The sequence below is a fragment of the Vulpes lagopus genome, chromosome 6 (assembly GCF_018345385.1).
Source record: "Vulpes lagopus strain Blue_001 chromosome 6, ASM1834538v1, whole genome shotgun sequence".
NCBI lineage: Eukaryota > Metazoa > Chordata > Mammalia > Carnivora > Canidae > Vulpes > Vulpes lagopus.
In genome coordinates, this window is record NC_054829.1 from 102,881,836 (window position 1) to 102,906,662 (window position 24,827).

Here is a 24,827-nt window from a genome sequence, read left to right on the forward strand (position 1 = left end):
TCTTTACTATCATCTAATTCCCTCCGGCTCTCCCCTATATTTGATCCCTAATTTCAGAGACAAGATATTATTTACTCTTTCTTGATTTACTCCACCATTTTGGTGGAATGCATTTTCCAGCAGCTTCTATGAAAGGGTGCATAAGAGACAATTTATTCTGAAATCTTCTATATCTTTTAATATATTTATTCTGCCCTTGACTGATAGTTGGAGTAGGCATGGTATTCTAGGGTTGAATTTTTTCCCTTCAGAGTTATGCAAAATAGTGCTCCCTTGTCTTCTGAGAAGTCTGATGATTCTGAATGGAAATTATTTGTATGTGATTTTCCCCTTTTCTGTAAACTTTTAGGATCTCTGGTGCTTTGAAATTTCATAATAATATATGTAAATATGTGTCACTTCATTATGCTAGGTACTTAATGGTCCTTTTGTAATCTTTCACTTAACAGAGAAAGTTCTTGTTTAATATCTGCAATAATTGTTTTTTCCTTTTCATTAAAAAAATCTTGAACATCTTGAATTAGTTTTCTAATAATTTTGCCTTTTCTTCTTACTTTCCATTTGTATTTTTGTTTTATTCTCAGAGAGATTTCCTAAACTTTATCAACTAACTCTTTTTTTAGAAAGCTCACTGCATTTCCACATCATTTTTAATTTCCAGTAAATCTTTTTTGTTCTTTGTTACTTAAATCTGATTTGTCATAGTTGCCATATCTTCTCATAATTACCTTTCTGAGGATATTCCTTTATTCTGTTTGTACCGGTCTGTGTTTTTTAGTTGGAGGTTTTCTTTAGAGGTTTGATGATCTAGGACTCTACATATTTTAAAACATAGCACTAAAAACTCAGATTGGAAGTTCTGTATATGTGGGCAGGTATTGGTGACTGGTAGATCCACTATTGGCTAGCCTGGAGACACAGTCATTTGTTAGAAGAGGCCTAAGTAAAATATTTCTCCTGGGGACATTTTACCTCTCCAGGGAATAAGTCTCTAATCTGGTTAACCCCAATTTCAGTAAGTGCCAGTTAGCAAATCTTGGATGGGTTTCACACGGTCCTCCTTCACATTTTGTAATTTTTCATTTCCCTGAATCTTTTGAGCCCCTCCCCATCCCTAGTCCCCATATATCCTCATTTTCTCTTTAAAATGGCCAGTCACCTCTGTACAAATTGTTTAGTTCATGCTGAACTTTTTTTCTAATATCTGTTTTTGTTTTTTAAGATTTATTTATTCATGAGAGACACACAGAGAGAGGCAGAGACATAGGCAGAGGGAGAAGAAGGCTCCCTGTGGGGAGCCCCATGTGGAACTTGATCCCAAGACCCCGGATCATGACCTGAGCCGAAGGCAGATGCTCAACTACTGAGCCACCCAGGTGCCCCTGAACTCTCCTCTATTTCAACAGTATATCACTGATTAAAATCTGTCTTTACCACTTTAACTAGTATCTGGCTTTGTTTATGTTTGACAGCATAGTAAAGTTATTGCTCTAGAAATACTCCCATTACCCACCATACAGGAGCAGAGGTTGTAAAGCAATATGATGTATCCCAGCACCAGAAGTTTATGGATAGAAGAAACAGTTGAAATAAACACAGCCAAAAATCAGACTTAAAAATTCTTCCAAACTTTAAACACATAATACTGTTAAGCAGAGAATCTGGTTCTCAATAATGCCTGATCAAAAGAGAAATACTCTCCTTCTAGTAATATACTTGACAATGTTACATATACAGTTATAAGTGCATCATTAACTTTTTTCTTTTTTGATAGGCATTTCACAAAATAGCATTTCTCTTTTTATAAGAAAGAAACCTGTAGCATCACAACAGAGGGTATTACCTGTGTTAAGTCATGTTTCATGCATTCTTACTATCCATAATAAAAAACAATTTTCGACCAACACTGCCAGTGGACACACTGATTATCTATTTTTTTTGTATAGAAAATATGTACAATTATTGTCATATGAAGAGATCATCAATTAATATGAAGCAAAAAGGAAGGAAAAATATAGAGGCATCTGACATTAATAATTAAAATATGTTATTTTTCTGTTTTGTAATTTGTTATGATCTCTTTACTCATTCTCGGTGTTCTTCTAGTGGTCTAATTTTGTAATGTAATATAATCTTCTTAGAGAGGGCTACTTCTCTACATTGCTTAGGCTTCAGGTCCATATACTCTAAATCTTCCTCCTATCTTCCAGTGTTCTGCTAGGTGGCAGAAGAGTAGACACTTGGCTAGCAAGATGGGTGCAAAGATCTACAGGAATGGGAGAATGAAACTACTCCTTATGCATACATTGAATTAATTCTTCTCGTTTTTTTGTTTTGTTTTGTTTTTTCTGTCTCATTTTCATTCCACTTCCAATTCCTGAGGCTTTTGGTGCTCTGCATCAAGAATTGGCTTGCTTCTGGCTAGTATTCTCCTTTACAGGAAGGTTTCAGTTGTCTTTACTTTTTATTAAGTGAGTTATTATTTATGTAATTGTGTTCTATCTTCTAAATTTTTGTTGATGTTTCTTGTTTACTCATACTTTTCTTACATTCTCTTTGTTCTTAGGGTTATATTTTTTTCATTCCCTTAGTGTTTGTCTTTAATGATGTTTCAGAAGGGAGTAGGGATAGACATGTGTACATGTGTACATTTTAGACATGACAAAACTTCAAACTTTGAAGATTCTGGTTTAAAAGGGGTGGGAATGAATTTAGGATATGAGTATGGTGGGCTTGAAGCCTTGCTCCCATGGTCTAGCTCTTGGTCTAGTGGCATTTAAGGTATTTACTTAGAAAGTGATATAATAATAATGGCATACTGGAAAGAGCATTAACCTGGGAGGCAGTATGATCTGGGTTTAAATTTCAATTCAGTTACTTACAAGTTGTATAGCGCTGGCCAAACCCATTTTTCTGCCTCTTTTTTTCTCAATAATAAAATAAGGATAAAAATACTTAATTCTTGGGAGCATTGTGAAGTACAAATAATATTATTTCAGCACATGGTAGGAACTCAGAGATATTACAAACTTCCAGATAGAATGCATGAAAAATTTTGGCACTTCACCTGAAATTTTTAAAAAGCATTAGCCTTAGATTCCAGTTAGTCTGCCTTCTTGTTTTAAACTCAGTTAAGGATCCCTGGGTGGCTCAGCAGTTTAGAGCCTGCCTTTGGCCCAGGGTGCGATCCCAGAATCCTGAGATCAAGTCCCACATCAGGCTTCCGGCATGGAGCCCGCTTCTCCTTCTGCCTGTGTCTCTGCCTTTCTCTCCTCTCTCTATGACTATCATGAATAAATAATAAAAAAAAAATCTTAAAAAAATAAACTCAGTTACAATTTTGCACTTGGTAGATTTTTATTTAGAAAGAGATTGCCTTTTAAAAAATATTTTTTACCTTTCAAAATTCCAAAATTTGAGATGTTATTTAGTGATGAAAAGTAATGGGCTATCAAGCTATATGCAGACACGGAGGAAAAAGTCTGAAAAGCCAACTACTCTATGATTCCAATTATATGACATTCTGGAAAAGGCAAAGCTATAAAAACAGTAAAAAAAAAAAAAAATCACTGATTGCCAGGGTAGAGTGGGGTGGGGAGACTGAGAAGGAATTTATAGTTGCAGCATAGCAGATATTTAGGGTGGTAAAACTGTTTTGTAGAATACTGTAGTGGTAAATACATGACATTATTCATTATTCACTTGTCAAAACCCACAGAACTGCTCAAAACAAAGAACGACCCCTAATGTATACTTAGTTTTTTTTTTTTTTAAGATTTAAAAAAAATTTATTTATTAGACACAGAGAGAGAGGGAGAGAGACAGAGGAAGAAGCAGGCTCCAGGCCGAAGGCGGCGCTAAACCGCTAAGCCACCGGGGCTGCCCCTAAGCCACTGGGGCTGCCCTAATGTAAACTTAGTTAATAGACCTTAGTTAATAATAATGTATCAATACTGACTGAACAATTGTATCAGATGTGACACATTAAGGCAAGATGTCAAAAATGGTAAGTTACACACAGAGGAATGGAGAAATATGGGAACTCTGTACTATCTGTTCAAATTTTTTTGTAAACTTAAAATTGTCCCTCAAATAAAGTCTATTAATTAAAAAACTAAAGACCAGTGACAGAAGTGACATCAGTAAAAACAGCAGAGTAGATAACTCCAAGGGGACTTCTAAATGGAGTTTTTATTTTAGACTTTTTTGTTTTCTTTAAAGAACTAATGAGGTACCTGGTGGCTCAGCTGGTTAGGCCTCTTGATTCTTGGTTTCAGCTCGGGTCATAATCTCATGGGTTGTGGGATCCAGCTCTTGGTCTCCACGCTCAACACAGATTCTGCTTGAAGTTTTTCTCCCTCTGCCCTTCCCCCCACTCACTTGCTCACATGCATGCCCTCTCTCAAATAAATAAATCTCAAAAAAAATTTTCTTTAAAAATAAAGAACTAATGAATGACGTTAAAAATGTGTAATCAAATCATCCCTGTAATTATATTTATTTCCTGACTAGGATAACAAATTATAACTTTTTATCCACATGCAAAATACATTCCACACCAAAGAACATTATCATTAAGAAAAATCTCCTTGTGTATTACTGGACATAAAGCAGAAACTGGATTTGCAAGAGTTAAAATATTAATAACTTTTTCCTAATCCTGTAATTATAATGACAAGAGGGGCCATTGAAACTATTGTGGAATATCTTGATTTAGATAGGACATTTAACATATTGGTCAATTTGAATCATTTTGTTTCCCACTCTGAAATTTTCATTTGTAGTTAACAACAGTATGGTTATTATTTCATCCCAATCTGTGTCTGAGATAATATGCCCACAATTGTCTCTTTGAGGCAGCTAGAAAATTAGGTAGCAAGGAGAACTACTAAGGATAGGAAGTAAATAATATTGTATATTCAAACTACTACCATAAAACATGGCTTGCTTAAGTAAGAGCAGACAAATTGTAGAGACTATGCTTTGTATTTAAAATGAATTAAAAATTTTATGAAACTGAGTTTTTATTTGCTGTTCACTGAGAAAGGAGTAACATATGGGGGAAAAAAATGAATGGCCAATAGTTCCCTAACATCAGGTTTTTATCTAACACCATGCTTTGTCATTACAGTAGTTAAAATGAGATTCCTAGAAAGATAGAACTAAACTTCTGAAGATACTAGATTGAATCGTTTGAAATTGCTGATCTGGAAACTTACTTTGTAAACAAATAACATGTTCCCCCATATAGTAAAAAGTATTAAATTTGGACTCCAAATACCAGTTACCAATTTATATAATAATGAGTATTTCATAAAATCACTGTGCCTCAGTTATTTCAAGAGCAAAATGGAGATAATAAGAAAATCCACTTAACATAGTTGTGATATTTATACAAGATAAAACATTTTAAAAAGCTTTGTAAACCCTAAGTGATTGATGGCTATTATAGAGGTTATTTACATTGCCCAAATTTTCTATTTACAATGTAGCTGTAGAAATGAAGCTTACTATAGAATTAAAAATGTACAAAATTAGTTTTTTTATAAAAGATTTTATTTATTTATTCATGAGAGACACGAGCAGAGGGAGAAGCAGGCTCCATGCAAGGAGCCCGATGTCGGACTCAATCCCAGGACTCCAGGATCACGCCCTGGGCCGAAGGCAGGCGCTATACCACCAAGCCACTCAGGGATCCCCTAAAATTAGGTTTTGATTTAAATAATGTTCCTCTGTGCCACTGTGTCCATAAAGGCCACCTTGCTATTTAATTAAATTGAACTAAAAGTGAATTCTTACAATGCTCAAAGTATGGTATTGAGTAGTGAGGCATCAGGAAGATAATTGCTGAGTGTTGGAGAGGTGGCCCACTCACAGGGACAGTTCCCACTGAACACTTTGGGTATTCATTCACTCAAGGACATAGACATGCCACATTCTCTTGGACTAAATAAAAAATTAAGAGACCTACCTTAATAAATAAAAAAATTAATATGAACCAAACAACCCATCAGCTATTTAACTGTCTAGCAAAACAAATCTTAAAACCCTTTAAAGGAAGTTGATAAAATCAAGATTCCTTTTAATGTATCTTTATCAATATCCACCTGTATAATCAACAAAGCTACGTATGTAAAGCAGAAAAATGTGACTTATAATCAAGAGAAAGATAAGTTCATACAAATAGACCTATAAGATGATCCAGAACTAGAATTATTAGACAATACTTTAATTACTATAAATATGTTCAATGACTTAAAGGAAAATATTGTCAAGTCAATGGCCAGAGAAATGCAAACAATAAAAAAGTTGAAACACTAGAACAGAAAAATACATTGTTTGAAGCAGAAATTTACTGAAAGGTCTTAAAAGCAAGATAAAAATAAAATACTAGGGATGTCTAGGTAGTTCAGCAGTTGAATGTCTGCCTTTGGCTCAGGGCGTGATTCTAGAGTCCCAGGATCAAGTCCCACATCAGACTCCCTGCACAGAGCCTGCTTTTTCCTCTGCCTATGTCTCTGCCTCTCTCTCTCTCTCTCTCTGTGTCTCTCATGAATAAATAAATAATATATATATATATATTATATATATATTATATATATTATATATATATATATATAAACCTATATTGGGGCTTAACAGAGTCAATCCACTAAAAACCAAAAATAAAGAGGAAACATGAATCTACAAGAAAGAATGAAGGGCACTGATAATGGAAAAATATGGTGGAAAATACAAAAAAATGATCTTTTAGCTTCTCTTAATATCTTTAAAAAGTAACTAGCTATTTAAAATCAGAATAATGACAGTTTATTGTGAAGTTTATCATAAATGTAGATGTAAAACATATTAAAACAATGCCAGAAAATATGGAAAGTAAATGGAATCATACTTTTACAAAATTCTTAGATTTTCTATAAAACTATAAAATGTTAGCTCAGTGAAAAGTAGGTAGGTCAAGAAAACAGACCATAGTTCCTAGAGCAATAACCAAAAACAATTCAAAAGGCAAAATAAAAAGTCAACAAAAATATTAAGATGAAATGTTAAAATTATTTAATTAACATAAAGAAGTCAGAAAAGAAGGAGGAGAAATACAGCAAATGGAACAATTAGAAATATGCCTAAACCATATTAAAGACAAGTGAACTAAACATTCTATTCAAAAGGGAGTATCAGAGTGGATAAACACAGCAAAAAATAATATATGCCTCAATTATATGTCTAGAAAACTATATGTCTGAGAGTAATACATTTAAAGTAACAGAATATAAATATATATTTTAAATATTTCTAAATTTAATACTTAAAGTCACAGATGGGTTGAAAATAAAATGCAGAAAAAATACTATAAGAACAAAGCATGAGAAAGTTCATGTGATTACATTCATATTACACAAAACAGACTCTAAGAAGTATTACTGAGATAAAGAGGCACATTTCATAATGATAAAAAGTTCCTCCATAAAGATGACATAACAACCCTAAGTGTATATGCATTTCATAAAAAGCTTTAAAATATAAGAGCAAAAACTGACAGAATTAAGGCTAAAATAGATAAATCTGTAATAATAGCTAGAGTTTAATATTTCTCTCCAATAATTCACAGAACAAAGAGAGGAAAAGCCTATTTAGGATAAAGAAGACCCAAATATCATTGCTGACTTACTTGAAACTTATAAAGCATCTCACTCAAAAAATTTAAATAAACATTATTTTAATATGCACATGAAACATTTAACAAGATAGGTAACAAGTGTCACATAAATTAAGTTTCAACAAGTTTTTAAAATTGAAATATTGACCAAAAAATATTTTTTACCAAAATAAGTTAAAGGGAAATCAATAATTATTCTTAAAGCAATAATGAAAAGACAGTATAACAAAATTTGTTGTATGCAGCAAAGGAAGTGTTTAGGGGCAGTCATATTAGAAAGTATGAAAGTTATAAAATCAGTATTCTGTTTGGTCTCTAAGTAGTAAGAAAAGAGGGCACATTATATTCAAAGAATATAAATGAAAGAAGAGTTAAGACAAAAAACCCCCAGAAAAACAATAATAAACGTTAAATTAACAAGGAAAATATTAATGAAATTGATGAACTTTAGCAGAATGATCAAGATAAAGAGCAAATTATTAGTATAAGAATGAAAGGAAACATTACTACAGATACCTCAGACAGTAAAACGATAGCAATACAGTATTATGAACAATTAAATACCAGTAAATTTGAAAGCAGATAAAATAAACTCCTTGGAAAAGCACAGTTTACTGCTTGACACAAGACGTTAACTTGACACAAGAAGAAATAGTACAACTGTGTAGTCACACATTTTTAAAGAAGTTAATTTTTTTTAAAAAAAGATTTTATTTATTTATTCATGAGAGACACACAGAGAGGCAGAGAGACACACGCAGAGGGAGAAGCAGGCTCCATGCAGGGAGCCCAATGTGGGACTTGATCTCAGGACTCCAGGATCACACCCTGGGCAGAAGGCAGGCGCTAAACCACTGAGCCACCCAGGGATCCCCCTAAAGAAGTTAATTCTTAATACAAGAATTCCCACAAAGAAAAGTACAGGTGGAGATGGTGGAAATTATCAAATATTTAAAGAATTTCTAACGATCTTACACAAATTCATTCTGAAGATAGAAGAGGGAATACTTCCATTTGTTTTAAGATTATAACCTTAAGTAACCCTGATATAACCCAGTGTAAACTCTGATACAAGTCTGAGAAAATATTTGAAAATTAAAACCCAACATTTCAAACAAACAAACAAACCCCAACATTTCTCATGAACACAGACATAAAGTTCTTAACAAAATATTACTTAAGTGTGGTAGGATGAATAATGGTCCCCAAAGATATACATATCCTAAGCCTCGGAATCTATGAATATATTGTTTTATGGCAAAAGAATCTTGAAATGTGATTAAGTTAAGAATCTGGGGATAGGAAGATCATCATGAATTATTCTGGGGGACACAATGTAATGCAAGTAACTTTATAAGAAGGAGCACGAATTTATAGGAAGTGGAAAGAGATGTGACAACATCATGCAGCTGGTGTTAAAGATGAAGGAAGGAGCCACAGACAAACGGGGCCTCTAGAAGTTGGCAAAAAGGAAATGGATTTTCCCTTCAGAGCTTCCGGAAGGAAAAAGCCCTCCCAACTCCTTGATTTTTGTCTAGTCAGACTGATTTTTAACTTCTGACCTCCAGAAGTATAATTCATAAATCTAGGGGCACCTGGGTGGCTCAGTGGTTAAGCAGCTGCCTTTGGCTCAGGTCGTGATCCCAGGGTCCTGGGATCGAGCCCCACATTGGGCTACATGCAGGGAGCCTGCTTCTCCCTCTGCCTATGTCTCTGTCTCTTTCTCTGTGTCTTTCATGAATAAATAAATAAAATCTTAAAAAAATAAGTCATAAATCTGTGTTGTTTGTGGTAGCTTTTACAGGAGCAATAGGAAACCAATACACAGGGGTATACCCTAGGAGTAAACTGTTTTTCTTCACAATATTTTTTAAAATTTTCTTCCTTCCTTCCTTCCTTTTCTATTTTTAATTTTTTTGAGGAACCTCCAAAATTGGTACAGCGGTTTTCCACATTAGCTGTACCAATTTACATTCCTACCAGCAGTACACCAGGGGTCCTTTTTCTCCATATCCTTGCCAACACTAATTACTTCTATTTTTTTTTTTTTTTTGATTGCAGACATTCTCCTACTGTAAGGTGATAATCTCACTGTGGCTTTGATTTGCATTTCCCTGATGATTAGTGATGTTAACCATCTTTTCATGTACCTATTTGCTTGCCATTTATATGTATTCTTTAGAGAAATGTCAATTCAGGTCCTCTGCCCATTTATTAATCAGGCTTTTTTTTTTTATGTTGCTTTGTATAAACATTCTTTATATACTTTGGATATCAACCCATTACTGGAAATTTCATTTGCAAATATCTTCTCCCATTCAGTAGTTTGCCTTTCAGTTTTGTTGATGGTTTCCTTTGCTGTGGAAAAGCTTTTTATTTTGGTATAGTCCCAAGAATTTATTTTTTGCTTTTGTTTCCCTTGACTGAGGAGACATTATTGAAAAAATGTTTCTATAGCCTATGTCAAAGAAATTATTGCCTATGTTTTCTTCTAGGCATTTTATGGTTTCAGGTCTTACATTTAGGTTTTTAATCCATTTTGAGTTTGTTTTTGTGTATGGTATAACAAAGTGGCCCAGTTTTATTCTTTTGCATATAGCTGTCTAGTTTTCCCAGCACCATTTATTGAAAAGACTGTCTTTCCCCCATTATATATTCTTGCCTCCTTTGTTGTAGATTAATTGACCATATAGGCATGGGTTTATTTCTGGATTCTCTAATCTGTTCCATTGATCTATATGTCTATTTCTGTGCCAGTACCATGTTGTTTTGATCACTAACAGCTTTGCAGAATATCTTGAAATCCGGAATTGTGATACCTCTGGCTTTGTTCTTCTCTCTCAAGATTGCTTTGGCTTGAAGTCTTTTGTAGTTCCAAAAAAATTTTAGGATTGTTTGTCCTAGTTCTGTGAAAAATGCTGTTAGTATTTTGATAGGGATTGCATTACATTTGTAGATTGCTTTGGGTGGTATGGACATTTTAACAATACCAATCCTTCCAATCCATGAGCATGGGATATCTTCTATTTGTTTGTGTCATCTTTAATTTCTTGAATCATTATTTATCGTTTTCAGAGTACAGGGCATTCACCTTCCTGGTTAAGTTTATTCCTCGGTATTTTATTCTTTTTGGTGCAACTGTAAATGGACTGTTTTCTTAATTTATCTTTCTGCTACTTCATTATTATTGGATAGAAATGCAATGGATTTCTGCATATTAATTTTGTGTCCTGCAACTTATTGAATTCGTTTATTACTTCTAATAGTTCTTTTGGTGGAATTTTTAGGGTTTTCTCAGTATAATATCATGTTGTCTGCAAACAGTGACTGTTTAACATCTTCCTTGCCAATACAAATGTCTTTTATATTTGTTTTTCTTGTCTAATTGCTGTTTTTAGGACTTCTAGTACTATGCTGAATAAAAGCGATGAGAATGGACATCCTTGTCTTGTTCCTGATGTCAAAGGAGAAGTTCTGTTTTTCAGCATTGAGTATGACTGTTAGCTATAGACTTTTCATAAATGGCCTTTATTATGTTGAGGCATGTTCCCTCTAAACCTACTTTGTTGAAAGTTTTTATCATGAATGGATGTTGAATTTTGTCAAATCTTTTTGTGCAGTGTTAAGATGATCATTATGATTTTTATCCTTCATTTTGCTAATGTATCATGTTGAATGATTAGTGAATACAAAACCATCTTTGCATCCCTGAAATAAATCCCACTTGATCATGGTGAATGATCCTTTTAGTATATTTGTTGAACATGGTTTATTAGTATGTTGTTGAGGATTTTTGCATCTATGCTCATCAGGGTTATTAGTCTGTAGTTTTCTTTTTTTTGTGTGTATCTTTGCTTTTGGTATTAGGGTAATGCTGGCCTTGTAGAATGTATTTGGAAGCTTTCCTTCCTTTTCTAATTTTTTGGGATAGTTTGAGGAGAATAGGTATTAATTCTTTAAATGTTTAGTAGAATTCACCTGTGAATTCACCTGCTCCTGGACTTTTGTTGTTGGTAGTTTTTGCTTTGTTTTGAGAGAGAGAATCTTAAGTAGGTTCTGTGCTTAGTGCAGAGCCTAATGTGGGGCTTGATCTCACGACCCTGTGATCATGACCTGAGCCAAAATCAAGAGCTGGATACTTAACAGACTGGGCAATGCAGGTGCCCCAGTTGGTAGTTTTTTGAATAGTAACTTATAACTGGTTTGTTCAGATTTTCTATTTCTCCCTGATTCAGTTTTGGAAGATTCAGTTTTTAGAAATTTATCTCTATCTCTATAGTATTTCTGATACAACAAATATGAGGATTTTCTCTTATACCAACAATTAATTTTCCAACTCTCTGGATACCAGCTGGGTGTCCTACAATTTAATTCAATTATGAACAGAAAATACCCAGAATTTGCACAGATCCCACAAGTTAAGAGCTCAGTCTCACAAGAGTGCCTCCATTTCAGATGCTGGTCACAAGTCCTATACTTCTGACCAACTGGCTATAATCTCATTTCTCAGGTTAATTTGCTATAACAGCTCACATAATTCAGGGAAATATTTTAATTATGTTTACCAGTTTATTATAAAGGATACAAATAAACAGCCAGATGAAGAGGTACATAGGGCAATGTCCAGAAGGATCCTAGGTGTGGGAGCCTCTGTTCCTGTGGAGGTAAGGTGAACCACCTAGCATGTGGATATATTCACCAACAAAGAATCTCTCTCAACTCTTCAGATATTTTTTATAAAGGCTTCATCACATAGGCATTAGTGATTATTAATTCAATTTCTATCTCTTCTCTTGTCCTATGAAGACAGGGGATGGGGCTGAAAGTTCCAAGTTTCTAACCATAACTTGGTCTTTCTGATTACCAGCCCTCATCCTGAAGCTCTCTAGAAGCCCACAAAGATTCATCTCATTAAAGCAAATGCTGCTCCTATCACCCAGGAAATTCCAAGGGTTTAGAACCTTTGAGTCAGGAGCCAAAGTCAAAGACTAAATATTAGAACAAAATATGCTCTTAGCATCCCTGTCATTCAGGTAATTATAGGTACTTTAGGAAATTTGTGTCAGGAAGTGGAGGAAGAAAACAAATATATAGTTCTTATTCTGTCACACATGGGAATTTGAGGTTAGTTTAGCAAAATGGACTATTAATTAATGAAATTCTTCAGATTAACAGACTAAGGGAGGAACACTAAATGAGTAACATAATAGATGCTGAAAAAAACCGTGATAAAAATTCAATACCCATTAATCATAAAAACTCTGAACAAACTAGGAAAGGAAGGGAACTTCCCCAATCTGATAAAGGACATTTATAAAAAATCTACAGCTAACATAAAGCTTAATGGTGAGACATCAAATGCTTTTTTCCTTTTCCCTCCTAAGAGTGAACCAAGACAAGGATATGTTTTTATCAATTCTATTCAATGTGGATTGAAGGTCTTAGTCAGTGCAAAGAAGCAAGAAAAATAAAAGAAAGGCATAAAAATGGGAAGGGAAGAAATACAACTGTCTTTCTTCTCAGACAATATAGTTTTTTACATTTGGAAAAAATTCTAAGTAATCTACAAAACTATTGGAACAAAAACTGAATTTAGCAAGTTTGAAGGTATCATGGTTCAAAATTCAATTGAATTTCTATATATTATTGATACATGATTGGATAATAAATTTTAAAATATAAAGATATTTCCTCCACTCTGAGTGCTAAGTACTTTTCCACTCCAGTCTGTTGCCACTCTGCCTTCCCAGGCCTTCAGGTCTATTAGACCACAGGAACCTTCTGCTCCATGCTCCTTTGTTAGACCTCCAAGTCTGTGCTGATCCACTTGACCCTGTACTATTCCATGTGGAAAAATAAAACATGGAAGAGTTGGTGGTTTCTTCTATTTAGCTTCTTGCTTATCCTATTGTACTAAGTAATTATAGACTTGACTGCTAGTTTAATTTTGGCTTATTGTCTTAATTAGCTACTAAAACAGCTGGCTACCAGCCTGCTTGAGCTCAGTCTATCCCCTGACAATATCCATAAAAGAAAAAACTGATAAACTTCATTGAAATAAAAAATACCAACTTATTGAAAGACAGAGTTGAGAAAATCATCAAGAACAAATAAAACTCATACACATTAATAGAACAGTGGTTGCTAACAGAGGAATAGAAACTGACAGAGGAATGACATGAAAGAATTTTCTGGGGTAACAAATATTCTGTATCTTGATTTGGGTGTTGTTTATTACTGTCAAGATGTATTGAATTGTACAATTGAGGCTTATACTTTTCACTATCTGTAAATCTTATATCAATTAAAAATATGTCTAAAAATATTGAGAGAAAAAACAAAAAGAGGAAGCACAAGGTAGGTCTTTGTATCTTCCTACAAAGTATTTTACGTAAAATTTTCAGTTAGACTAGAATGGAGAGCTTAGGTACTGAGTTACATTCCATTTGTTCAGTTACATAGCATAATTTATTATCTATTAAAAATTTTAGAACATTTGAATAATTTCATTAAAATCCAAAACCACAAAGGAGATCTGTAACCTATTAATCTACCATCTCAATCACAGATATTTTTGACACAAATTATTTATAAGAAGAAGATGAGAAGTATTCTAAGTATTGATGTTCTAAGACATGAAAACATCTCAACAATAATACAACGAGACTCTCACTGCTTAACAAACAACTATAAAGTTGCTTATCTTACTGATAGAAAACAAGGTGAATGGGATAAAATATGCTTATTATGAAGCATTTTCTATAACGTAAATCATAAGGACAGTACTCTCTGACATTCTCAGGCTGACAGACCTAACCATCATTTAATATAGTGAGATGAAGTATGTTATAGTGGGTAGGGAAGCACAGATTCAAGACTCAGTAATCTTGAGTAACTCACTGATTCATATTTTAATACTGATTGTAATGAGTATTATCTGTAGTCCAAGCAACACATGGATATAATGTTATTACTAGATAAGAGGATTCTAAAACATAAGAAATGTGTAGTGAGAGACCAATTTACTCAAATTTTGTAGGTGCTAAAGAGAGATAGCATCTGAAAATTCTCTTAAGACTTTGCCTTGTCAATTACCTTGGTAAAGATCAATAGGTACTCTTTTAGCATATTCTTGAACTTATCCCTGGCCAGTTGCTCTCTGTCCATTCTTTGGAATCCTAGCATTTTAGAGGTGTCTAATGCATTTTGCACTTTATACCCAGAATCATTTTTCTAAAATATAAATCTAATTATGTCATTTTTCTGTTTAAAACTTTCCAATTACATACAGAATAAACCCCAAATTCCTCAGCATATCATTTAGGTTCCCCATAATCAGGGCTCTATTTCACCAGTTTTTATCACCATTATCAGTGCTATTACCCTAGTCCATTAACTCCAATTATCTTTATCTCTCATCCTACCCTCCAGTCACTCTATTAGTATTCTACTTAGTGTAAGATGGTCATGCAGTTGCACACCTCTGGTCATCCTTATGCTACATTCTAAGCCTCCAGTGCTTTTTCCTCATCTTCCTATGGGGCTAGTACGGTCTTATCCTTATATTTATGGCCACAGTGCATAAACATGTCTCTGTCATATAATTATTTTTATTAGACATGTATTGAATAAATGACTTAACTTATCCTAAGGTCTCACAGAAAGTGGTCAAAATTTCCTGACAACCAATTCACTCACTTTAGGTGCTTCACTGCTCAAAAACATTAAAACAAAGTTGCTAAGTCTTATTGATCAATATTATTGAATGTTTCCAAAAAGTAAGTCTACTCTTGCCTTGACTTTTTGTTCTAAACATGGTATTTTTCACAAGTCCACATTTACTGGAGTTTAGCTTTACTAACACCATTGTTTATCTATATAATATTTTTGGATGATTGTCCTTGTTTTGTGATCCTTTCACATTCTTAGTTCAATTCAGATGGACACTAGAGCAGAACAGTGTAAGACAGGGCCAAATGAAGTCTGACAGATATCATCCTGTAATTGAGCTTAAAAAGTGGTAACCTTGGAAACTGTCCTCATAACACCAGTGGCCAATATCCAGTATTGGATGGCACTATGAAAAACTGAGTATTCCTTCTAAAAATACCTGCCACTATTTGAAAATTGTATAAGAAATGGCAATGTACTGCTTTCATATTTATTTCCTCTAGTACTAAAATGCCATACATACATGTCAAGAACTTTGAACAAAATTTTCTAGTACATTTGTATTTCCTCAGAAGGTAACATCCCACTATATAATTTATTAGAAGTGAACAGAATTTGGGAACAATTTTTGGCAAAAAACAATATCTTTCTATGTTCTCTTTTTAAGAATTAAAGAGTATAAAGTGACAGGAGGGAGAGAAAGGAGAGGGAACTCCTGGAGACTGAATGTTATATGTTCTTTATGTATTTTTAAAACATTAAATACTACATGTACTTTAAGAGAATAGTTATGCACACTATGCGTACTCAGTACCATATTTTGCGTCAGGTGCATTATGTATATTATCTTTAGTGCTCATTGTAACACTAAGGCAGAAATTAATGTGCCAGAGCTGGAGTGTGAACTTACACCCCAGCTGTCTGTAGATAACATAGATCAGCAGGAACAGTGCTCCTTTCAGCAGGAGCATTGCACTGAAAGTTTCCCAGTTCACACAGGCACTTATCTGTCTTGACTGCAAAGTCTGTGCTGTCCATCTACTATACTACATCATCTCTGAGCAATGAAAGGAAATATTCTGCTTAGTCACAATATTCACTCAACATAGAAGGCTTACTTGACTTCTTAGGTAATTCCTCAATTACTTTTGCTAACAAGGAAATCTATATGATTGATATCTGCTTTAATAATTTATAGAAAAAGCCAAATGGGGTAATTGCTGCATTTATAATATCAATAAGAAAGCATGTCATGATAGAATGGAAAAACGAAAAAAAGCATAATAATGAAGATGACAACATTAATAATCAGTTACATGGTATTTGCTCTGTGCCCGGTACTCTAAGTTGCTTAGGTATATTTATTTTACACAGCAACCCTATGAGGTAGGTAGTATTATCATTTGCATATAATCAGAGTTAACGGAAATAAGGAGATTAGGTCATGACCCTAAGGTCACATAGCTATAACTGAGAGCCAAGATCTGAACCCCAGGTGATCTGGTTCCACATTCTATGCTCTTAACAACTAGAGCTATTGAGTGTCTTTTTGTAGAAAGAAACTAGAAAGGATAACAACAACAACAACAGAATGCAACCCTATTTTGTTCACAATGTTACCAACTAGGCAGCATTTCCATTATGTTACTGTAAATAGATGTCCTAAACAGTGAATTTCGCAATCTGCTTCAGCAAAGAATTTAGTTAACTTTGCTGTTTGCTTATGCAAACTTAAACTCAGTTAAGTGGGGATTTCAGTAAAGTACAATGTATTTAGTGAGTTCAAATCAATGCTTGATCCTATCCTGTCTTTATCTACAAAGTTGGTCTCAAGAACTAAACTGAAAAATAGAGTTCGTTTCTGTAGGCTAAAAAGATTGTTTCTCTTAAATATGTTCCAAGCTTATGTCACATAATATTTTGCTTAGAATGGGTACATTCAGTGTGTTTGTGTATGTATTAATCTGGATTCACTTCTTAGGACTTCCCATGATCACTTCCAGTTCTTTCAAGCATCAACTATAGTTAGGAAGCTCAACATGATGAAAAAAAGAGATCTCTTTAGATATATTTAGGAAAGACATCCCAGGGCAGCCCGGGTGGCTCAGCGGTTTAGCACCGCCTTCAGTCCAGTGCCTGATCCTGGAGACCTGGGATCGAGTCCCACGTCAGGCTCCCTGCATGGAGCCTGCTTCTCCCTATGCCTGTGTCTTTGCCCGCCCCGCCCCCCCTCTCTGTCTCTCATAAATAAATAAAATATTTTTAAAAAATAAAGGAAAGACATCCCAGGGGCACCTGGGTCACTCAGTGGTTGAGCATTTGCCTTTAGCTCAGGTCAAGATCCTGGGGTCTGGGATCAAGTCCCAGGGAGCCTGCTTCTCCCTCTGCCTATGTCTCTGCCTCTCTCTGTGTGTCTCTCATGAATAAATAAATAAAATCTAAAAAAAAAAAAAAAAAAAAGACATCCCAAATAAGCATCCTTTGATTAAAAATAAAATATAGGTGCACTTTAGGGCAAAGTCTGCATTTAGATTCCTCCCTTTTTTTTTTTAAAGTCATATTTTTATTATAATCTCTTTCTGTCCCAACAGGAATTGTACAGTGACCAAGCAAGTGATGAGCCAGAATTATGGAACTAGGGATCAAGACAATTCACATTAATAGAAGGCATCCTATTTTCAAAGGTAGGTAGAGTTTACCTTTTCAACAGATCAGTTCTAACAACGTATTCTTACTTTCTGATTTTGGAAATAATAATGAGTTACTGTTAATAAGCCTATACAATCTGACAACAGATTCTTTCACCATTGTTTAATGATGCATTTATGCATGAAATTGGAAAGACATTACATTTGCTTGATCTCAAAATGCACAATCTGCATTTCTGATTTTTTTTAATAACTGACCAGAAAATTCTTTTAATCCTAATTAATCATTCTGTTTACTTTGGCAAGTTGTGAAAGAGAGGAAAACATCTGCAGGGTACAGAAAGTGTTCCGAGTTTATGAAACTAGCTTCTTTATTATTGTCCAACACCAAAGTATATGTGCTGCCGAAGCGAGCACTATTGTCCAACACCAAAGGAAAAAAAATTGAAAATTTGAATTTCAAAAGGAATCTTCCAGAAACAAATAATATAAGAACTAAACTACTTGTTTGCTCATATAAAGACTAACTTAAGTTTGGTAAGTTAGAAAAATGATGTGGTACTTTGAATTTGGGGGAAAGAAGGAGGAGAAATTTTAAATAAATCGAAGCATTTTTGTTATTATTTTCCCCAAAGGATGAAAATTTTCAATAACAGAGAAATGGTGAAGTACCAGATATAGATTATCCACTAAGTATAAAAATCAGGGTAGATAGCAGGTTTCTTATTCCTCCTGAGTGCTTAATAAATATGTAATCTTAAGGTAACTTTCTTTTGCTCTTTGTTTTTTTAGGCAAATTTATCTCTTGGATAACTTTAAGTGCATGTATTATCAGCAGTCACTTGGGCCTGCCTAAAGCTATGGAGAATAACAATAAACTCAGCAGAAAGGTTAGAGCTAATGAAATGCTGTTTAAAGAAAGTAAAATTTTTCTATTGGAAAAACATTTTTATTTCTGCAAAGAACATAGTTTTTTAGTTCCACAGATTGTTATATCCTAGGTAACCACATAAATTTCATCTTTGCAACCACAGCAGCAAAGCTTAGAACATAGCTGCATTCCCTATTTCCACACTTAGCATTTAACACCTAGATTTCCAAACTCCTCACTTGTGAGTATAATATATAGCTTAACTTACTATTTCATACCATATGACATAGTATTTCCCAGGATTGTAATGTGCTCTCCGAAGGGCACAGAGTTTCTTTTCCTCAAACTGCCAAATGGTTACTAGGCAGCTACGGATAGGAGAGACCAATTTCCATGTGGGTTACACCTTTGTGAAAATACAGATTCTCAAACACCTAAACAAGTAGCTCTTATTTATTCTCTATCAGTTGAAAATAAATAGGCCTGTCCTAAGCTTGAAGGCAAATATATCACTGCCCCCAGCTCTTTTACCCTTTGATGGCATCACTGACTCTAAAGTAAACCACAGCCACCTAGTATGCCCCAGGTTTGTACTTAAAATGCTGGAAGAGCAGATGTGGCAGTATATGGGCGAGGGAATCCAGAGAAGGGAGTCAATGCTCAAGAAGAGATTTTGGAAGCTTGGATGACTATTTTTGCCAATTGCTATTAGATTGTCTCATTATCTTATAATTACATTTCATTTAGTGATTCTATTTATTTATATCTATACCTGGTAAATCAGAGAAGAGAAGAATGCACTCGTTAAAGCCATTAGCCAAAAGCCGGTCCCGTAGCTGCTGGAGAATTGCTACTCCAATACAGAACGGGAAAGAGGAATTCCCAAGGAGTAAGGTATCCCAGAGGTGGAAAATTTTGTGCAGTGGAAATACATCTGTAAAATAACAAAATGTAAATACATTAATTAAAAAACCAAAATAACAGAAATTAAAACAATAACAAGCTGTTTTACTAGACATATGACAAATGCCTTATGGTCGAAACTGTTTAAGAACAAATACTACCAAACTGTTTTTATAAAATGTTTATGTGGTTTTATAAAATATTTATAAACACTATTTTTGGTTTGGTTTCATAAAATGTTTATAGAACTTTTTATACAATATTTATTGCTTCCTAAGGCATCTTTAAAAACTGGTAATCAAGTTGGTCAAATAGATGACATTTTCTATCCTCCATCATCAATCCTGGTATAGTTGTTCCATTTATTATATTTCTTCCTAGAATTTTCTTGTTATACTATTCTCACAAGTTTATTTACCTAGGTGAAATTTAGTCTTGTTTTGGATTCAGTATTGTTACATTTTTATTATGCATTCTAAATACTTGCTTTATTATTTTATCCTATTTTTTGCAACTTTATTTTTTTACATTTAATGAGACTGAATATCTTTCCAGGCCAATGAATACAGATCTACTCTAAATATGGTACTCTATTTATCCTATATACCCACTTAAACAGAATGTCCACTATATTAACACTGTAATTGATTAAACTATTATATATCTACATAATATGTTTCATTCCTAAAGGAATTCCAGGTTTGGAAATAGCAAAAGTATTAGTTATTAAAGGATCTCTAAAAATTGACTCCCATTTGATTTGTAAAAGTTGCCTTCCAAAATTATATGTACATACTATATAGTTAATGTTAATTTCTTTTTCAATAGAGGGCAGAGATTGTATGACTGTCATGACATGTAAGATAGGCATCCTATATATCACTATACAACATTCACCCTATGCTATACTCTTTGATATTCAGTCCTCAAAACAATTCAAATTTCTCCCTACCCAACTCTATTACATTAGAATTAAATAAGGATACTCATATAATTATATCTGTTTAATATCACTATAGCAATAATATACTGGGGTAGAACAGAGCTGTCCTTTTACCAATATGATATTGAAGAAAAGGGAAAATAATACTTACGAGTAAACATGGTGAGAAACCAAGGTATGGCATAGAGCTATGGGTGGAAGAGGAAAAGGGTGCCGGGATGGATAAAGAAAAAATAAAAGATAATTACAATGATTATCAATAAACTGAATGTTAAAAAATATTTGATACTTTGGTCTACTCCACTGATTAAAATAAGAGTAAATGTCAGTAATTATTACTACAAATACTCTTCTAAATAATATCTCTTACAAATGCTGCAGATGACACTTTTGCCAAGGATTATTCCACAGAATGTCTTCATTTCATCAAAGAAAATACTCAAGGCAATGCCTAACCCAAACACAATACTAGCTTGCCAATTCCAAGGGTATACTTTTAGGTTGTACAAAAATATTTCTGAGATTATAATGGTCGTTATCAGTGTTGAGTTACCCTTGGTATTTTTGAGAATTGATAAGATGGTATTTGAAAAATGTCTCATAAAAACGTACTATGAAGCACATGCTTTCTATTATCAATCTCAAAATTAACAGGAAACTTCAAAACAGACTAAAAGTAATAAGATCTAGAAATGAAATAATTCGTGTCTTTAGCTGAGTGACAAGTTTGCTTTCCTAAGTTTATTGTCTAGGAATGAATACACACACACAGTCTCGTATATACACTTTGAATTAATTTTTTGACATTTTGAAAGTGAGAAATTATTCTTAATTTCTAAAATAGTAAAAGCTCTTTTGTCAGTAGCAAGTATCAAAAATCAATAATAATTTATAGAAAAATTAGAAAAAACTCTAATTTTATTTTACTTTCTGTATCAGTGCAGTCTACATTAGACAAAGATTTCTATACTACCTATAAAATTTAAATAAATATCCTTTCAACGCCTATCAATTACGAATTCATGAGTAAAGTTGCATATGTCTTTGAATAGCACACACTGAGTATTTATATTATCAAAATATTGGTCAAAAACCTTAGATATAATTATATACTATGTTAAAATCTAAGTACTGTATGAGAAATAAAGCCCAATGCTCTCCACAGATCATTTACATACATTAACACACAGTTCTTTCAAGTGACATTATAAAAGGGAAAACTGAGGAGTACAAAGGTATGGGACTTCACTGTAAAGAATATGTATTGTAGAAAACAATAAAATATGACAAAATCTGAATTCTTCAGCTTAATTTAAGTTTAAAAATAATCAGTAAATATCAGTTTCATCACTATTGTTTAGCTTTTCTTTCTTAAAAGTATGTGACATAAATTATATTACAATACCTCTACCCTTCTGATCAAAGCCAAGTATTTCCCATTAGGAATCTTAACTGAATTACTTTGGTAACAAGCTAACAATCTGTTTTCACACATAGTGTAGAGGGCATTGTATGAGGAACCTACACAAAGTAGAGAAGGAATCACTTCAAATGATCAGAGGGAAAACTTACCAGGCTCACACAAAGCCAGGAATAGTTCATCTTACCACCAGTCAGAATAAACAAGAAAACTAATAAACAAATAAAAAATCTGTAATAAACAAGAAATTGGATAGAGTACTTAAGAGTACTGCCTTAGTAATATTAGCAAAATTATGCTCCCAAATTATGCTGCTGTGGTCTTATTTAATAAACCTTAGAAACAAGCTTTGAAAGGATCAAACTGTTTCAATGTTAGTTAGCTGCATCCCAAAATGAAGTTCAAGATACTTGGACTTCAAGCTAAGGATGTCTATGTTAAGTAGAGACATGGCAGATACAAAAGACAATTCCAACAAATCAAACTTTTGGAGATGAAAAGTATAATGTTTGAGACCAAAAAATATATACTGGATGGGATTAAGAGCAGATCGGACATTGCAGATGAAAAAAATTAGTGAACTTGAAAACATCAAAATAGAAAGTGCTCAAAATGAAACAATGTTAGGGAGAAAAAGGACCGAAAAAAAAAAAAATCCTAAGCATCAGTGAGTAACTTCAATCAGCTAAATATATATATTAGAGCTACCCAAAGAGAAGAGATGAGAACAGACAGAAAAAAATATATTATTTATTTATTTTTCAGAAAAAAATTTGAATAATAGCTTGAACATTTCCCAAATTTGATAAAAACTATAAACTAATAGATCCAAAAATCTCAAGATCCCAAACACAAGAACCATGAAGAAAATCACACCAAGGCACACTGTACTCAAATTTCTCAAAATTAGTGGTAAAGAGAAAAAAATCTTACACTATAGCTACAGAAAAAAGCCATAACATTATATAAGAGCATCAGTAAGAAGATTCTTCTCAAAAATGTTTTCTTGTCAGTGCCCAACAATAGAGTGTAGTAACATTTTTAAAGTATTAAAAAAATTGTCTCTTTAGAACTGTACGGTTAGCAAAAATATCTTTTGAAGACAAAAAGTAAAACAAAGACTTTCATACACTGAGAAGCTGAAAAGTTCATCACCAGCAGTCCTGTACTACAAGAAATGCTGAAGAAGTCCTCTAGGCAGAAGGGAAATGATACTAGATGGAAATCTAGATCTACACAGAGGAATGAAGAGACAGGGAATTGTAAATGTGTATGTGGATGTATAGAAGACTTTTATTTTTAAAAAATCTTTAAAAATGGTTGATTGTTTAAAGCAAAAAGAGTAACTTATTGCGGGGTTTATAACATGTAGAAATAAAATTTAGGACAACTATAATGCAAACACTGGGAGGGTAAAATGGAAATATATATTATAAAGTATTTGTACTATCTGTGAAGTGGTATAATAATACTTGAAAGCAAACAATTTCTTAACTGTATCACTGTTCACATTTTAGATTACATAACTTTTGGTTGGGAATGTCCTTTGCATTTTCAGATTACTGAAGTGATCCAGCCTCTACCTAGTAGATGCCAATAGCATTCACCCAGCTTTGTCAAAAACATCTCCAAACATTGCCAAAAATCCTCTGGGAGGCAAAACTGCCTGTTTGAGGATCACTGCATAAATCCTAAGGAAACCAATAAGAAAACACAACAGAATCATAGTTAACATGTCAACAAAGGAGATAAAATCAAAGGAAAAAAAAAAGCAGATAAAAAGGAAAAAGAACTGATAAGACAAAATAAAAATATCAAATGATAGATTTAAAAGCAACCGTATCAACAATCACAAAAAAAGGCAATGCTTCTTGTGATGGTTGATTTTATGTGTCAACTTGATTGATATGGGGTGTCCAGATATTAGTGAAACACTAATCTGGTTGTGTCATGGAGGGTGTTTCTGGATTAGATCAACATGCGAATCAGTAGACTTAGTAAAGCAGATTGCCCTCCTAATATGAGTGGGCCTTATGCAATTTGTTGGAGGTCTCAAGAGAACAGAAGACAGAGTAAGGGAGAGCTCACTGACTGACAGGATATAGCAGTGAACAAAAACATAGTTCCAGCCTGTAAGGAGCTTACAGTTCATTAAGGGCAGTAGATATTCACTAAATATTCTTTCAATTCGCTCCAATTAGGTTCTTGCCTCCACCTCACTACCAAAACTACTCTTACCTTTGTTATAAAAGAGTTCTATGTTGCTAAATCTAATAGTGAATTCTTATTCTCAATGCTTCTTTACCAATCCTCAAGGGTGTTAATTATTCTTACCTTCTCACCTTTCACCCCCATATGACTTCTAAGACACCACATTCATCTACTTTTCTGCTCAATCTCTTTTGTTGGTTCTTCAACTCCCTGACTTAAATATTGGCATGTCTTGTTCTCAGTCCTTGGACTTTTCCTCTTTTTTCTATTTTTTTCCCAAATGATTACATACATCTGTCCCCGGCAACCTGCTGCGTTTACCTTCAAAATTATGCATAATGCAAAAAACTGCTTACCACCCCTACCACTAATTTCCTGATTCAAGGCACTCTTGTCTAGATTATCACAATAGTGCATGACTAACCTTTTCAAATTCCATCCTTGCCCTCCTTGAGTTTCTCTTACCATAACAGCTAGAATGATCCTGTTGCAATGTTAGGTGA

The 24,827-nt window shown here is 33.6% G+C and overlaps 1 protein-coding gene across 3 annotated transcripts in view; it reads right to left on the reverse strand.

Annotated features, from left to right (window-relative positions):
• Positions 1-24,827, reverse strand: part of TBCK (TBC1 domain containing kinase) — a 229,078-nt gene that overhangs the window by 79,106 nt on the left and 125,145 nt on the right. For all 3 annotated transcript variants that reach the window (XM_041758251.1, XM_041758248.1, XM_041758250.1), the window contains 2 exons: positions 20,845-20,881; positions 19,620-19,781 (listed from right to left, as the gene is read on the reverse strand). In XM_041758251.1, coding sequence (XP_041614185.1) covers positions 19,620-19,781; positions 20,845-20,881 — 199 coding nt within the window. The remainder of the gene's footprint in view (positions 1-19,619; positions 19,782-20,844; positions 20,882-24,827) is intronic.